This window comes from Lynx rufus, unplaced genomic scaffold (genome assembly GCF_022079265.1).
Source record: "Lynx rufus isolate CCGP_SWC_20201006 ecotype Redwood Valley unplaced genomic scaffold, mLynRuf1.p SCAF_9, whole genome shotgun sequence".
Classification (NCBI taxonomy): Eukaryota; Metazoa; Chordata; class Mammalia; order Carnivora; family Felidae; genus Lynx; species Lynx rufus.
In genome coordinates, this window is record NW_025814897.1 from 310455 (window position 1) to 328873 (window position 18419).

Sequence of the window (18419 nt, forward strand, 5' to 3'; positions counted from 1 at the left end):
ACTCTGACAAATAGTATTTTACAACAGAAGGCAGGGCATGGTATCATCGTCATTCATAAAAAGCAAACTACTTGGGCGCCTGGGTGGCTCAGTTGGTTAGACATCCGACTTCAGCTCAGGTCATGATCCCTCAGTTCACGGGTTCAAGGCCCGCGTCGGGCTCTGTGCTGACAGCTCAGAGCCTGGGGCCTGCTTGCGATTCTGTGTCTCCCTCTTTCTCTGCCCCTCCCCTGCTCATGCTCTGTCTCTCTCATTCTCAAAAATAAACAAACATCAAAAGAATTTTTTTAAGCCAACTACCTTACTAGGTACAAAGTGCTGAGGAGGCAGCAGTGAAACTACTGAACTGAATCTACTTTGCCTGGACCTTGGTCGACGTTGGCCTTGCTCGCTGCCCTTGCGTGTTTCACGGACACGCAAGCAATGCAGGTGTTGTGTGAACAATTCCAAGGAGAGAAATCCCCACTGAGGACAGGGCAGCAGGGCGGTTCCCATTATACATTCGGAACAATATCCTGGAAAGACACTGGATTGAAAATCCAAAATTTTCACGTCAGGTTCCAGTTTCCTTCCCTCGTTAGCTGAGTGGCAATGAGTAAATTTCCTAAACTATGTAAAAATCAGACTCTCTGTGTGAACTATGGGGGCAGTGAAAGCTCTTGTGCTGCTACAGGCCCGGATTAGTTTCCTTCTGAGACGCACAAATCCCCCTCGCTGCAGCAGAAGGATGCTTCGCGTCCGAGATGTGTCTCAGGGGCTCTGCGCACCCCCTAAGATGGTAACCGCCACCCAGGAGGTATGGACAGGACTCTTCCTTAGGACAGGGTTCATAACTTCCAACAGCCTTTCAAGCGAACCTATTATTCCAGAAAAAATGTGTAAACTGATAAACACACCACCAGCACTTAGCCAGCACTTGTTTGTGCCAAGTACTGTTTTCAGGGCTTTACTCTGTGAACTCATGTCACCATGACAATGGTTCCAAGAGCAGGTGCCCCTAAAATGCCACTGTTGTTGATGAAGAGGCTGACAAAGGTCCAGACCCTGGCCTAAAAGTCACACAGCTCATACGTGGTGGGGCCGGAGCCTGAGAGCAGTTCTTGTTTCTGAGTTAATGCCTCTATATGGCTTACAAAACAATTTCATGTTTTTTCATTGAGGTACATAAATATGTCAGTTCTTCTAGAAAAAAAGAAGCTCCTTCTAATATTGAAAAAAGGTAAACAGTACAATGGAAGGAATATAATCAACGTTCTCTGTTCCTACAGACTTTACTTGTTTATGTGGTTTTCAAAACCATAAAAGTTAAAGCTGAAATAAATCATACAGTTTAATCCCTTCTCTCTTGGTATTTAGGATCTTATGGCAGAATATCAGAATGCATGTGCACACAAGTATTCATCTCACTGTATCTAGATCGAGCTAGCTAGCTAGCTAGCTTGAAGCCAATGGGTCCAGAGAACTGGCTATATTTAGATATACTGCGGAGCCAATCCAAAGTTACTTTGTAAAACTCTGCTGTAATAATGTCTAAAAATCCTACTTTCATAAGAATACTCATTAGATTGAATCAAACAGTGTGTTTTTTTAAGATCCTGTTTAAGTAGAACTCCCAAATAATTGAGTAAGTGTAAAGCAAACACAAATGGGTAACACAGTAGGTTTGATTTTCTTTTGCCCACTGTCCTCAACTATGTTTCTGTACAAATATGAACTGTTACAGAGGTTGGGGATAGAAATGGAGTTGAGCATAAGCAGGTTGGATCACTCTGGGACATGAGGTGAACTGTCCTGGACAGCGTCCTGTCCCTCAGGGCAGAGTGTGCGATTCCCCACTTCCACTGGGGTGTGGCCCTTATGTAATATTGGCTCCTTCTTGATTTTATTCAGAAGGGGGAGAAGAGACTCAAGCCAGGCATTTTTGCTGTTATGAAACATGCTGGTTTAAAGGGGAAAAAAGCAAACAAACAACAAGCAAACAAAAAGTTCATTGGCAGGAAACTAAAATGGTGTGTTCAGATATTTATCATACCCTCTATTTCTTATTACAAATCATTTAGAGTTTTGTTTCTCTTTTAACTAAGGGAGATTTTTGGCACCATTCAGTGGACTTTAAGAATTGAAGTGAGTTATCCATTTTAGTAAAATTTGTCATTTATACATTGTGGGATGTAAACAAATTTCTAATAAGGTTAATGAAGGGCACTAATCAATTGAATAAGGTGAATAATTAATGCACCTGACAAATTTTTGAGGTTAGGCACTGAAAGAAATACTTGGCTTTAAATATTACATATTATACTTTTTTCAAGTATTTTTAATGACTAAATACCTACCTCCAAAAACCGATAGAAACAGAAAAGTTTGAAGATAGCTTAAGCTAAAATGGTTTGAAATCACAGCATGACCTATTTTTATTTTATTTTATTATTTTTTTAATGTTTACTTATTTTTGAGAGAGAGAGAGGGAGGGAGGGAGGAGCAGAGAGAGAAGGAGACACCGAATCCAAAGCAAGCCGCAGACTCTGAGCTGTCAGTCCCCTGATGCAGGGCTTGAACTCATGGACCATGAGATCACGACCTGAGACAAAGTCGGATGCTTAACTGACTGAGCCATCCAGGCACCCCTGACCTATTTTTACTGTAATGACCATAAAACATATTTGGGTTATGGTGTTAAAAGAAAATAAGTGAAGAAAAGAAAGTTTCTGAAAGAAGAAAGCAGACTTGAGGAAAGAAAACCCAAATTTAAACAGGAACAGACTCTGTCAAGGTGCACAGGCTTGCAATTAGATGCCTTAATTTTCATGGATGTATTGGAAATTTTTTAGTATTTAAAATGATATTTTAAATAAAAGCATTAATTTTGAGCAATCTTCCCCATAACCTGCGAATAATGTTTATGTTCACTGCTAAGGGAAAATTTGTGAAAATCGATTATATCATAATGCTTCAAAGGCTAAATAACAGGCAGTAAAATAGATTTTAGATATTAAAATAAAATACCTTGACAGTGTCCTTATAATTTAATTATTTGCCTCAAGGTTCCTACACAAGGATGAAAAACAGATGCCAAGAAAGAAACATGACCAGGGAAGAAAAAATCGTAAAGGAAATCAGGTTAATTGGGATTCAGTCAAAATCTGAGAAATTCTACAGACTGCCCCAAATAGTCTCCTGTCAGAACAGCGAGCATTCTGGAAGGCATTCAGAACTCACTGGATATGGAGAAGGACAAATACTCAGTTCAGGAAGATACTGTAATTTTACTGAGCACAGGGTAATCAGTGAACAAGGATAATTCAGAACATCCCCACCCCCACATACTTCATTCAGCTCACATCTCTGAAGACTCAGGAAATGTACGTTAAAGAGAGAAGAGACAGTAAATGCATAGATGGAGCCCATGTGCCCATAAGGATGGGTCAGAATTTTTGTTTCAAAGTGAAATCTGTCATTTCTGTGAAAAGGGAGGAAAAAGAAAACTGTACCTTTCTAGATGAAAATCTACGCTGCAAATTTCTAATTCTAGTAAATCTCACTATTTTCCTCATTTATGTTTTACTTATAAAGGCTCAGTTTTGGGGCCTTATCTTTTTAAAGGAAAAACAACGTATAACGATAGCTTTTACCCTCAGGAGAAAACGCCCAGTTTCCAGCGGGTTTCTATCATCGCCACCACAAAGAATAATGTTGTTCCCTCTCCGTAGAAAGCCTTGCACCTATAAACCACTTAGGAAGGTCCTAAGCTAAAGCATCAAGTATGTGACTATGTAATAAGAAGACAGTATGTTGGTAACGGGGATACATGTGTTTGCATCCATGCGTTACAAAGTTTGAAAATGAGTCAGGCCCACGTTAAGAACAGCAGATATCAAACTGGCATTTTCACAGAGCACACGGATGGTCCAGCTGACATTTCAGCCACATAGCTCTAGAATTATTTCAGTCTGACTTTCAGATTTGAAACTTAAACATTACAGAAATGTGGTTTCAAAAACATGAAAGAATAAGATTTTGGCAATGCAATTCTGTGCCTGTTAACAGAATGATAGGTCCACATGTTTCACACTTGTTCCATCACACCAAAGAAAGGCTGGATCCATCTGAACACATTTTCACCAAAGTCTGGGCACATGGATTTGCGGTCCAGTTACGGATTACTCCATCCCTAAAGTAAATATTCTTGACTGAACCAAGCATCACATTAGTATTTACATGATTTTTCTTTATTTAGATTAAGATTTATCTGGTAATATGAGCTAAATAAATACAAAAAAAAATAACTTTAATCTCAAACTTTGTCAAAGGAGGAATAAAAGACAAAAAAATGTTTATCTTTTAGTTAGGATTATATTTGAAATACGTGCTCAATGCATACTATAACCTCAAAACATATATGAATTAGACATGCCTACAGAGAGGATGGAAACGGAGTAACTAGGTTTTCTTTCTCAATTTAACAGTGGTGCTATTGCAGGTTAATTTTCTACCCACTTTTCCCCTTATTTCCTATAGCAAATAGATGTCATTTTTGTAATATTAAAATCAATAATATTATTTAAACCCAACTCTGACATCTATGAAATTTTCATTTGGAAAACAGAATTTTCCTTGGTTAACTGGCTCTGATATACACAGCTTGACCTACTTGTAGGTGACGATAAGGTCCAGGCTTCACAGACATACCTTGCTGCATGGAGCAAACCAGTAAATGAGAGCCAGGAAGGGCAATCCGACAGCAACCGCCAGGACCACGAGAAACTTAACCGCCATGGTCTGCTGCCGCAGACCGGAGAGGTTCTCATACCATATGGACAGAAGCTGCTGTTGACAGTTTGGATGAGCTACAAACTAGCAGGGAAGTGACAAAACATTTAATAGCTTGATTAAAGAAAAGTCCACCAACTCTTGGATTCTAAATATTTTGTTCTGTGGTTTCCCATGAAAACTACTGTTAGATATAAAGAGTAAACATAGAACATCTAGCTGACAAGCATCAAGCAAGGCGGCAGGAGGTTCTAACATGTATTATATAAATTCGAAGATTCTAACTTATCAAATTTTTCCTTTTTTAAATTTTTTTTTTTCAACGTTTATTTATTTTTGGGACAGAGAGAGACAGAGCATGAACGGGGGAGGGGCAGAGAGAGAGGGAGACACAGAATCGGAAACAGGCTCCAGGCTCTGAGCCATCAGCCCAGAGCCCGACGCGGGGCTCGAACTCACGGACCGCGAGATCGTGACCTGGCTGAAGTCGGACGCTTAACCGACTGCGCCACCCAGGCGCCCCTCAAATTTTTCCTTTATAACTAACGGGATTTCCTTGAAAGTATAGAAAAAATTCTGAAATTTAATATTATAAAAAGATTCGTAAATGCCTCACATAAGGACTTTTACATTTATATGTTATTTTCCATCTAGAAACAGTGATGTAAAGATCCTACTGGCCCAGGGGTGCCTGGGTGGCTCAACTGGTTAAGCATCAGACTCTTGATCTCGACTCAGATCATGATCCCAGAGTTGTGGGATCCAGCCCTGCATTCCTGCACTGGGCTCTGTGCTGAGCATGGAGCCTGCTTGGGATTCTCTCTTCCTCCCGCTGCCCCTCTCCTGCTGCTCTCTCTCTCTAAGAAGAAGGAAGGAAGGAAGGAAGGAAGGAAGGAAGGAAGGAAGGAAGGAAGGAAAGAAAGAAAAAGAAAGAAAGAAGGAAAGAAAGAAAGAGAGAGAGAGAGAGAGAGAAAGAAAGAAAGAAAGAAAAAAGAAAGGGAGAAAGAGAGAGAAAGAGAAAGAAAGAAGGAAAGAAAGAAAGAGAGAAAGAAAGAGAAAGAAAGAAAGAAGGAAAGAAAGAAAGAAAGAAAGAGAGAGAGAAAGAAAGAGAGAGAGAGAGAGAAAGAAAGAAAGAAAGAAAGAAAGAAAGAAAGAAAGAAAGAAAGAAAGAAAGAAAGAAAAGAGAGAAAGAGAGAGAAAGAAAGAGAAATCCTACAGGCCCAGATGTTTAAATACTTTCTTAAAACAGCATGCCATCTGTTCTGCACTGACCTCCAATGCTAAACTTATTAACTCCCATTTGTATATGGGTCTGTTTCTGGACTGCCTATTCTATTCACTGATGTATTTTTATTTCTGTGCCATAAATTCTTTCAATTAACAAAACTTTATAATTAAATTTTACTTGTTATTTTTCAGAATTTTTTAATTCTCACATATTTATTTTCTACAAAGAATATATGGCAGGGGGCAACATTATTTAATCTACAAAAAGCAACAATGCAAAATAAAAATTGATAAAAAATGTTGAAAGGTTAAAAGAACTACAAATGCTTAAGGATGGCTCATCTCGAAGATCATTAAAACAAGAAACAATGTTTATCTTCTCAGAGTTGTAAGATTTAATAACACCTATTGTGAGTAGAAAAAATAAGCCCTCTCATACACCTCTGGCATGTATGTAAACTGGTGCACTGTTTTTAAAGAAAACTTAGCAAATGTTTTAAATTAACAAAAACCTGAAGAAAGTGATAAACACCCTTAAATAGTAAGCTGGTTAAATGAAATAGTGATATAACAACACAGCCTTTGAAAAGATGAGATGGATGTTTATTTACTGAAATGTGAAGATGTACAAGATACGAATTTGTGGAGAGTAATATAATGGAGACGAACTACTCTCCATTAAGAATTGAGAAGACAGGGGTGCCTGGGTGACTCAGTAGGTTGAACATCAGACTCTTGGTTTCGGCTCAGGTCATGATCTCATGGTTTGTGAGTGTGAGCCCCCACTTCAGGCTCCATGCTGATAGCAAGGAGCCTGCCTGAGATTCATTCTCTCTCTCTCTCTCTCTCTCTCTCTCTCTCCCTGTCTCTCTCTCTCTCTCTCTCTCTCTCCCTTTCTCTCTCTCTCTCTCTCCTTCTCCTCTTCTCTCTCAGCTCCTCTCTCTCTCTTTCTCTGGAAATAAATAAATAAACATTAAGAAAAAATAATTGGGAGGATCAAGGGAGCCTGGCTGGCTTAGTCAGTGGAACATGCAACTCTTAATTTTGGTGTTGTGAGTTCAAGCCTCACGGTGGGTATAGAGAGGTTGCCTAAAAGTAAAATCTTAAAAAAAAAAAAACTGGGAAGATAGAAAGGGGGCATATCTATACTGTTTTACCCTTAAAAAGTATATTTTTAAAGATACATAACCTAAGAAAGCAATCAAGAATGGGAGGTGCTGCATGAAGAGAGACTGAAAATGCCCCACAGATACACATGGTGCAGGAGGAGATTCAAATGTTCTAAAGCAGGAACTGAGGGCACTGGTCCTGGATCGGAACACAACAGCTGGGACCTGGAACGGAGTCTCAAACACTGATGTTCCTCACAGATGACCAACGCCTTATCGTCTGGACACACGAGGTCATTTCTATATCATTAGTTAAGTAAAGGAGAGTGGCTGGCAATCGGGGCATAAACACGTCCAGATGTCACAGACTTGTGTGGAGTGTAAGTTACATGACTCACAGCTAAGCACGTATGATTAGAGAAACTGCCTCATGCAACTAACTGTTGGTTAGAAAAACCCAGCTCGAGCTGATTATGACAACTCTTAAGCCTCACACAGCAGCAGCAAGAACGGAAATGATGTAAATGGGGCTTCAGGCCTGGCCTTACTTTTTTTACTTCATATTTAATGGCAAGTTTCAAGCGGCTGAGATTTGGACGGCTGTGATCTCCCCCACCATGATACACTTCGATGTCCCCATTCAGAATGGCCTCCACTTCTTCGGTATTTCTGCACAGATCAAGGAGTCCAACAACAAAATCCTTGCACTGCATTGACAGTTTTTTGTAGTCATTCTGGGAAAGACAAAGCAAAACAAAAAACAATAATGGAGAAGTAGCACACTTACTAGGTGACGCAGTGGAATTTATCAGTCACTTGACAGTTGGGAGAGGAAACAAACAGAAAAATTCTATCTTTGGGTTTACTGTTCTTTTAATGTGCTTTAACTGCTGTTCTACTGAGTGATTTCTGAAGTATCTTAGCACCATAAAGATGTTCTTCATATCCAAAGAAAGGAAACTTATCTAAAACACAAGCAAAGCTATTGAATAGTGTACTGTGCCCAAGTCACCTATAGGATCAGGAGAATATGAAGTAAGCAACTTTTCCCACAGCAGGGTCCTACCACTTTGCACACATCATGTCTCATGTTCATGACTTCACCAGCAAGCACATCATGTACGTTTGGTAGATCTTTGTAAGATCTTGTAAACTGTTGGTAAACTTGAGAAACACAGGACATTTGGAGAGATTCCAGAGAAAAGCAAACATATGTCATTTATCTATTTAATAAGTTGTATTGAGAAACTTAGCGTACCAAAATCAGGGTCCAAGACAAGATCTAATATAAAGTCTGAAAACCAGGATTCTTCTTTGGAGAAAAGAAAACTTAATGCAAATGCTTCTGTTGTAATTTATTGATGATGACCTAATATTACGTTGGGAAGACTTAGGAAGTATAGATCATATTCAAACATAAAAAATTCACATCTTGAAAAGATGCCCTACATCACTGATGACCAGAAAAATGCAAATCGAAACCATAATGAGATACCACCTCACATCTGTCCGAGTGGCTAAAATCAAGAAGACATGTGTTGCCAAAGATGTGGAATAAGAAGAAGCCCCCATGCACTGTTAGGAGGAATATAAATGGTACAGATGTGGTGGAAAGCAGTATGGAGGCTCCTTAAAAAATTAAAAATAGAAATACCATAGGATCCAGTAATTTTAACACTGGATATTTACCCAAAGAATATGAAAACACTAATTCTTTTTTTTTTTTAATTTTTTTTAACGTTTATTTATTTTTGAGACAGAAAGAGATGGAGCATGAACGGGGGAGGGTCAGAGAGAGAGGGAGACACAGAATCGGAAACAGGCTCCAGGCTCCGAGCTGTCAGCACAGAGCCCGATGCGGGGCTCGAACTCACGGACCGCGAGATCATGACCTGAGCCGAAGTCGGCCGCTTAACCGACCGAGCCACCCAGGCGCCCCTGAAAACACTAATTCTAAAAGATACATGGACCCTGATGTTTGTTGCAGCATTATTTACAATGGCCAAGAAATGGAAGCAGTCTAAGTGCCCATTGATAGATGAATGGGTAAAGAAGATGTGGTGTGTATGTTATGGAATATTACGCAGCCATAAAGAACGAGAACTTGCCATTTGTGACAACATTATGGTATTATGCTAAGTGAAATAAGTCAAATAGTGAAAGACAAAGGCCATAGGATTTCACTTACATGTGGACTCAAAACAGACAAACAAAGCAGGAACAGACCCACAAAAAGACTGGTGGATGCCAGAGAGGAGAGGCATGTGGGGGATGGACAGAATGGGTGGAGGGGAGTGGGAGATAAAGAATTCTAGTTATGAAATGAATAAGTCAAGGGGATAAAAGGCATAGAGTCAGAAACACAATCAGTGATACTGGAATAGTGTTGTTAGGGGACAGATGGTGGCTATATACACTTGTGGTGAGCACAGCACGATGTGCAGACATGTTGAATCACCATGTTGTGCACCTGAAGCTGATGTGACACTATGTGTCAACTATATGTCAATTAAAAACACAACTCTGTCTAATGTATATACACCAGGTATTAACATCTTCATTCAGGTCTTTCTAATACTTCCTCCCCCTTTTTCCTCTTACATTGAAATAAGGCCATTTATAGGTCAATGTTAATCAAGAAAACCTATCAGCTTGAGTTTGTTGCATGGCAAATGGATTATATTACCTAATTTAATCTTTTAGGTCATCTTGCTCAGTTTGGTTAAATAATGTGTCCAAGATCATGTAGCCACTAAGTGTCAAAATCAAACATTAAATCCAGCTGTTAGGCCCCAAACCCTCTGCCTTTAAGGACTATGCCACTTTGTCCCTTCTTTGTAGAAAGCTTTTCTATTTTGAAAAGTGGGAAGAAGTAGGAAGCACGTAGGGCAAACACTATTCCCATTTTCCACATCAAAAAACTAAGGCTCCCTGAGGTCACATAGCCTCAGTGGCAGAGTTTACTCTTAGAGTTATAGCTTTGCTAGTTATTTCCGCCATCCCGAAGCTGCTGGTGTGTTTAGAATGAAAATGTCCCTTGGGAGGATCAGGAGAGGAGGACGGTGCAGTTCGAGCAGCTCTGGGTGTTAGGCAATAAGGAGGTATTTTAGGGAAGCCTATATGGGTGTGGGTGCAGCACCTACCTGGGCTCCTCTCTGTAAATCCTGCCAAGTGACCTATTACAATTCAGTGGCTTCTAAACAGGCTATGCCTTCCTAACTGCGGGTCCAAACAGACTCCATGAAGGCAAACTGATGAAACAAATTCTGCCTAACGGAGACGGGCTCATGCTCCTTCTAGACAGGTATCTGGTCAGAGAGTACAAGGGAGTCACAAGGAAACAGCTTTACCCTTTTCATGAAACAGTCAGTTAGGGTCACAGGGACAAATGTTAAGGTGTGCAAGTACATATGTTCCCCATGTCCACTGTCTATAGGGTGGTTAGGGGCTTGGGTTTTTCCACTCAAATACACCTGTAATCAAATCGCAGCTCCTTCAGTTTTTAGCCATGTGATCTTAGATGAATTAAAATCATTCCACGAGGTAGGCGCTATTATTATTCCCATGTTACAAATGAGAAAACTGAGTGTTAGTTAGATTAAATAAGTGTTAAAGAAACTACACGTGCAGGGGCACCTGGGTGGCTCAGCTGGTTGAGTATCTTGGTTTCCGCTCAGGTCACGATCCCAGGCTGGTGAGATTGAGCCCCGCGTCAGGCTCTGCGCTGATAGCTGCAGAGCCTGCTTGGGATTCTGTCTCTCCCTTTCTCTCTGTCCCTCCTCTGCTCATGCTTGCTCTCTCTCAAAATAAATAAGTAAACATTAAAAAAAAATAGCTTTAAGAAAAAAGATTGTCTCTCTCCCTGTCTCTCTGCCCCTCTCTGCCTCAAAAGAGAAAGAAAGAAAGAAAGAAAGAAGAAAGAGAAAGAAAAGGAAAGGAAAGGAAAGGAAAGGAAAGGAAAGGAAAGGAAAGGAAAGGAAAGGAAAAAGAAAAAAAAGAAACCACACATGCAAAGTACTTCGCATGGTGCTGAGCATTTGGCAAGCATTCCATAAAACACATTTATTTTATTCCATATCATCAAAGGCAAGATCTGAAAACAGGCTGTTTCTTGACATTTGTAAGTATCCTTGCAGCTAAAGGCAAAATTTATCTTGCTCTGAAACGTCAGCCTCCTCAAATCCTATGCATTCTGCCCATACGCAGCTGAAATGCCACGTACCTGTACCTTCCCTGAAAACTAATCTGAATCAAATGTTGCTTCCTCTGGATTCCACAGCACATCACTTACAGTCCATCTAGTGACTTCACTTCTCTCTGTATCGTATATATTTACGTGTGCGTGTGTCTCTCAAGTCACCGTGACTTCCACCAGCTTATTCATCTTTCTGGCCTCAACAGCACTTCTCGCCATGCTGTGAACACAGACACAGTTCCAGAGGAAACAGAACCTGGCTGTAGAGTACAGCATGCCTGGACTCTGGTCCCAACTCTGCCAATCACCAGTTGTTGGTCTTGGGCTTTAAGTGACCTTTCTGTGCCTCCATGTCTTCATCTGCAAAGCAAGTAAGGTTCTCAAGGTTGTGATAAGAATTAGACACAAATGGGGCGCCTGGGTGGCGCAGTCGGTTAAGCGTCCGACTTCAGCCAGGTCACGATCTCGCGGTCCGTGAGTTCGAGCCCCGCGTCAGGCTCTGGGCTGATGGCTCGGAGCCTGGAGCCTGTTTCTGATTCTGTGTCTCCCTCTCTCTCTGCCCCTCCCCCGTTCATGCTCTGTCTCTCTCTGTCCCAAAAATAAATAAAAAACATTGAAAAAAATTAAAAAAAAAAAAAAGAATTAGACACAAATGTAAAGTCTATAGAACGTGTCTAAATGGTGGTGACCACAAGTGTTACGACATATCATTGTAACAAAGAGCTTGTTGGAAGAAAAATACAAAATTACCTCCTGTCCGCAGTAGCTAGCACAATCCTAAGCACCTATGGAAGCTTATTAATACACCTTGACTGATGAGTGAAGAGTGCAGTCCTTAACGTTACAGACCTACCTTGAACTCCTTCTCAATGTTGGCCAGCACGGCCAGCTCATTGCTGAGTTCTAAAGCTGTCATGACTGGGTCTTCACTAGACAGTGACAGGTAAGCTGGACTTGCCAGGCCCTTGTAGGCATTAATCCTAGATCTGGAGTGACTAAAGGAGTCATGCTTCTGTTTCTGGCTGCACTCACTGCACTTGCAGAAGTAGTCATGAGGCCGTTCAATCCGAGCACCCTTCCGCAAGAGGGTATGCACGATTTCATATTCCTGGCAGTGGGCGGCCAGGATGATCGGAGTCACATCATGAGAGAACCGTGTTCCGTCTTCATCATAGGCATAAAAATCATCTTGCTGCAATTCAGACTGGCTAGGGCTGGTTGCTAACCTCTTGCCTTCAGCAAAAGCTGGATGACTGAGAATAGCTTCCACGATCCGAACATAACCTTTACTAATAGCTAGAAGCAAAGCATCCCCAACACGAGAGAGGTTTTCTTTCTTGAGAAGAAGTTCTGTAATTTCCAGATGCTCGTTGGCCACGGCCAACTGCAGGGCATTCTGGCCCATGTAATCCACACAGTTAACATTGAGGGACAGACATTCTTCTAACATCTTCCTCACCACTGGGACGTTGCCATATTCAGCAGCATCTAAAAAACGTTCCTCCTCAATAGATAAGCTTGTTGAGCGATCGTTAAACATGTAAGCTGGTCCTCGGTTGGCTAACCTTCTCCCCTTCTCACGGAGAATCGTCTGCCGCCGGTGGGCCAGTCTGTTGTCGGTGTCCTGGCTATAAGGAAATAGAAAGATTGGGAACAAATCATATTAAGAGCATTTTAGTGAGCCAAATGACTTGCCATTCAACTAATGCAACCCTCAAGTATATGAGATGTTGTCTCATCATCTCTAGACCAACTATAATAGAAATGAGAATGCATTTATTTGTTAATGGATTCCAAGAACTTCTTTAAGAAAGCCAAGCACTTTGCAGATTTTAATGTTTCCATTTGGAGTGGAGACTCTGGCAATTCCTATAATCTCTCTGTGCCATTGAAATAAGGATTAATGTGAGTGTTTCAATCACAGATAGTATAAGAAAGACCCACAATCAGTCACCAATATTATATACAGTGTGAAAATATTAACAAATAGAGAAAATAGTAAATCCATTCAACACATACTTACTGGTTCCCTCCTATGCCAGGGCCAGGCACTGTGTAAGGCCCAGGAAAATCAATGGTGACAAAAGTAGAAACTTTTCTGCCCTTATAAATCTTATACTCTACTGGGAGAAACTGGGAACTAGAACATTGCCTTGTTATCAGTTGTTTGTCATGATAAACCTATAGCAGGGTTATGTAGCATAGCTTCCAGGAGAAAGTTAAAGGCTAAAAATGGAAGGATGAGTACAAGTCAAGTGAGGGTGTGCTTTAGGGGGGTGGGACAGAGGTTGGGTACAGGTAGAGCGCTTTCTCCAATGGAAGGGTCAACCAGACACTATAGCACAGGTTTCATTAATAGGAACAGTTAAGACTTGGACTCTGCCAGGTGTTCTAAAAATCACTGGAAATGAGAACATTATGAGTAAGGCACAGGTGGGAAGGAACACTTCTGTGATGGAGATGGGTCAAAGAGATGGCCAACCTTTAGTGCAGGCCTTCAGTCTGTGATAGGAGACAGTGATCCCTTCTCTAATCAAATGCTACAATGGACATTTTCTTCCTTATTGATTTATAACTGTATGTCTTAAAGTTTACGGCTCAATCCTTATGACTGTCACTAACCACAGACTCAAAGGTACAATTCACTGCAGAACAGGGAAGGGCCATGTTAGGAGGGTGGGGGCTGAAAGGAAGGAAAAAGGTGTGGTTGGTGATAGATATGATAGATGTTTCCTCTCTTTGTAAATGTTTCCTAGAGCCATCCCTCTGAAGACTGTCACAAATTTCCCAGTATGAAGACAACTTAAATTGGTCCAAAGACCCCATAAATGATCTTCCCCTCCAATGTGGCCTAAATATCTTTCTCTACGAGTCCTTAACCATCTTGATATCCAATATCCAGGTAGTGTTGTCTACGGTTGTGTGATTCCCAAAGAAATAGCAAGATGTCAGCCAACTCACAAATGATTATGATTCTCCAAGGAGCTTGAACAGTATGCTGCCATATTAACCAATGTTTTCCATAGACTCATTCAACAGTGAGCCCTCCAGCCATCCATGGTGTCTCTTCAAAAGTGACCAGCCTGATGTGTTATTAAAGAGACAACTTTGTAAATTTAAAAAATGATGTCAAGGGCAATGGCTACAACACCAGTAATTTCTAAAGTCATTCTTTTGATATTGTATGGGGAACTTTTGTTAAGTATTGAGGGAATGATTTCTACATGTATTTTGCTTTCTGTAACTACTGCTTTGTTTTCCATTCCATTTTTAATGTTATCAAAGTTGTGCACATACACAAATAGAGGACTCTATATGCTTTATGAAAGCAGCAGCCCTCTGTGTTTCATTTTCCCCACTTCCTGACCCCCAGAGGCAATAATGTCAACATTTTAGCTTATTATTTTACAATTTAAAAACTTACAGCCATACAACTTATTAATATTGTTATTTCTGAATTTCCAGGATTGCATTTATCTATGGAATTCTCACCAAAGGTGAAATTCAGCCCACTTTAACAATCTCCCTGCCCCCGCACACACGCCCACATGGGCACACCTCAAACACACCTCATGGTCCTTTATCATTCCAGGGTAGTTACAGCATAACTTTGGCTAGATAACTACTACATTACAATAATACAGTGATAGTCCTAGCTGTGACAAGAAGTGTACCATGGTGTCTTCCAGGATACTACTTCCCTATGTCCTGAAACCCAGTTGTTAATAATTCTCTTCCTGTATTCATATGCTTAATGTTCTGTGTACTTATGACCAATGCAACAAAATTCTACTCTCCTTTGGTCTAAATCTTGTTTCAATTCATCCAACATCCTATGTATTTTTTTAATTTTAGCCTCTTGAAGAGTCTTTTCTGTAGCCTCCTGATCTGCTAACCTGGACATGGTTACAGTCTAGACTCAAACGTATGTTGTCTTTGAATCCTCCTTTGGCATCATCCCAACAATTCTCTTTGCTTTGCTTTTATGTTGGGTACCTTGTGTTCTGAATCCCAGACTCTCCTCTTTCTTAGCTCACTCCTGTGCCCTAGTATAGCACATGCTCCACTAGCTGACTGACAAAGTATGTGCAGGAGGTAAACTTCTTGAGATTTTGCATGTCTAAAAAATGACTGTATTATTGACAACCTTAATTGGTAGTTTCGCTGGGTAGAGAATTCTAGGTTAACATTAATTTTCAAAGCTTTGTACTGTACATTCTAGTTTTTGTAGTTGCTATTAGGAAATAAGATTTTGGATGTTCTCTTTGTCTCTGGTGCCCTAAAATTACATAATTTTTTGTTGGAGGGAATCTCCTTTCTTCTGTGGTTCTGTGCACTCAGTAAATCTTTTCATCTGGAGAAATGGGTGCTTTTCTGAGAAATATTTTTAACTCATTTCTCTGATAATTCTGTTTCCTGCTGTCAGTGTTGTTTCTGGGACTCCTTTTGGATGCTGGACATTCTGGGATTACCACTAAATTTTCTTATCTTTTCTGTCCAATTTTCCAGTTAATTGTGGGTTTGTTGTTTGGTTTTTGTTTTTGCATTACACTATGGACATTTCTTGCATTACACTATGAACAATTTCTATTATCCTCTAATGTATCTTTTGAAAAATTTTCTCTGCTGCTATGTTTATAATTCTCAAGAACATCTTTTTTGTTCTTTACAATACCTTTTCTTCAAGACAAAGACACATTATCTTCTCTTACCTAATCCAGAGACATTAGTGATAAAGACCACACAGACCAGAACACTTTAGAGAATTTACTCCTAAGTTGTTTTTTAATGTATATTATGTACTGTAGATTTTATATTAGAGTTTTTCATCCAAAAGCTAGTGACCCTTAGTAGGCATACTTTTCTATTTAAAAGAAATAAAATTAATTCTAATGTCTCTTCTAAGAGAATGCAATTTTCCCTCATAAAAAAATTTGCCAGCATCTAATGTCAGTTTTGGTGAAAGGCAATTCTTGGAGGTGAGTTTTTAGAAGAGCGGCATTATTTCTGACTTAACAGAATGGATGAAGTAGAAGCATGGAGAGTCTCGTCACATGAGCAGCTATCATTCTTCTTCCCTCTAAGATTTTGAACCCCTTTCCCTCCTCTCTGTCACTCTTCTGGCCTCTAAAAACCCCCTCCAGCGTGTATTACCCCACAGCTGCTGCCGTAGATTGTAGACTAGAGGAACCACGAAGATTAGGGGGAGAGGAAGTGTTGCTAACCACAGAGAATGTGTTCAAAAAGAAAAACTGTAAAATGAAGGGAGAAAAGAGCTAAGATCAGGGGATTTATGAAAGTGAGATGAAAAAGTACTATAGGGAGAACTTGGGGAAAGTTCCTGTAAAAACAAAACCAAAAAGGCATAAAATGGACACAAAATAGTACCAAGAACCAAGCCTCTGTTTTGTTCTTTTTGTTCCATAAGAATAAGAGAAATAATTACTCCAGCCTATGTCATAGGATTTTTCCAGGGTCAATTCAAATCACAAATTGGAAAGCACCTAAATTTGAGTTTCCTTTTTTTTTTACAGCCACAGGAATATGCATTTATATGAACAAGAAGATCACCAACTTTACTACGTTTCAGCTGTTATTCACATGGAATACCCATGAAAGGCAAGGACTGAGATGGTAATTGAGAGGCTTTTGTCTCTTTAAAAAAAGGAAAATCATTATAAGTAATTTAACTTATATCTCAATTTTTAGTTTCCAAAGTACTATTTGTTCATATAACACCTCTAAATTTACACAGAGGTAGCTTTTTGACATCTTTAATTCTAAAATTTTAAAAGACTGATTTATGACTTTAATGCCTATTTATCTGAATAATGGCAGGCTCTATCCTAGCAAGCCACTGTTCCAAGGATACGTCCCATTTTCTTCTAGACTGTTATGGCTTTCCTACCTATAGCAGCCATTCTTTTGAGGAAAGAGCAAAAACATTTCCATAGAAAATGTTTTCTTCACGTTTAAAGCATCTCTTGTCCCATTGTGGCAACCATAAATATTAATCCTATGCGGTGACATGAATTTCTGACACATTTTTTGGAAAGGCCTGGATTATCATTACCTCTTCAGTGCCCTGTGGCCAGTAAAGCCTGATACAGGACACGTCTAGAGGCATTTGAGATCGCCCCAAGGAAGATAACCACGGCGTGCTCTCGGAAGGCAGTTCCTGCACTGGTAGTGAGATAAACCAAGAGCTGCCAGTATGGTGACCCAACAAAATGCATACTTTGCTGCCTCTGGTCTTCCCTAACTGCAGTCTCAAAGGCTCCATGTATTGTATTTTGCCACAAGTGGTGTTGCTTAACCCTGCATTTCAAATGCAAAAGCAAAACGTGTAAAACCACTTTTTCAGGAACACACATTTTAAGGCTTTCAAGAAAGCTATGAGATGCTGCTAGATGACATTACCCCTCTGAGGGATTTTACAAGGCTATACTGTAGAACTGTACATTAATTGCAAAGTAACCTCATAAAACCACCTACTAGAAAGAGGAACAACCGCCCAAAGCAATATATCAACCAAAGAGATATTTTCATTCCAGCTAAAGGGCACATTTTTGCAAAGTCAGTTCTTCTATTTAAGAAAAATATTTATTAAGAATTTTTCTTCATCCATTCAGCCATATTTAGCAGGATTAAATGTTTAGTAACCTACATTTTCATGTCTGTATTTTAAAAATTTGTTTTATCACAATATTTAAATACCAGTTCTAGGAAGGAATGTAACTAGCCACTGCCCACTTGGTACTCAAATACTGATTAAGTCATGAAAATCAACGGTTTTTACATACCTCATTTTCCTGATTCTTTTTGCTACCTGTTGCCCCAGATAGTGAGAGATGAAATAATCCATCTCTATTGAAAATGCCAGCAATGCAAATTAGCTTCTGAGTCCAATGGACTGTGTGCTTTGAGTCCAGAGTATATGTAGTAATTCCTCTATTTCCTGTTCAAATATAATGTGCTTTTATCAAATGGAACTGCTCTTATACAAACTAAGCTTTACATTAAGTATCTAACTTAATTTTTTATTTTGTGTTTCCAAAATACTTGAAATTTTAAAATCAAAGCACAATTCTACCAAAGAAGACGTGTGAAAATACAAA

The 18419-nt window shown here is 39.8% G+C and overlaps 1 protein-coding gene across 8 annotated transcripts in view; it reads right to left on the bottom strand.

The window, feature by feature from the left end:
* Positions 1-18419, bottom strand: part of TRPC6 (transient receptor potential cation channel subfamily C member 6) — a 130357-nt gene that overhangs the window by 30229 nt on the left and 81709 nt on the right. For 6 of the 8 annotated variants that reach the window (XM_047070381.1, XM_047070379.1, XM_047070380.1 and 3 more), the window contains exons 2-4: positions 12155-12929; positions 7655-7840; positions 4690-4854 (exon numbers count right to left, since the gene is read on the bottom strand). In XM_047070381.1, the coding sequence (XP_046926337.1) occupies positions 4690-4854; positions 7655-7840; positions 12155-12929 (1126 nt within the window). Of the gene's footprint in view, positions 1-4689; positions 4855-7654; positions 7841-12154; positions 12930-14262; positions 14366-18419 lie in introns of those variants that run through there. The other 2 variants (XM_047070374.1, XM_047070377.1) reach the window with 2 other exon arrangements.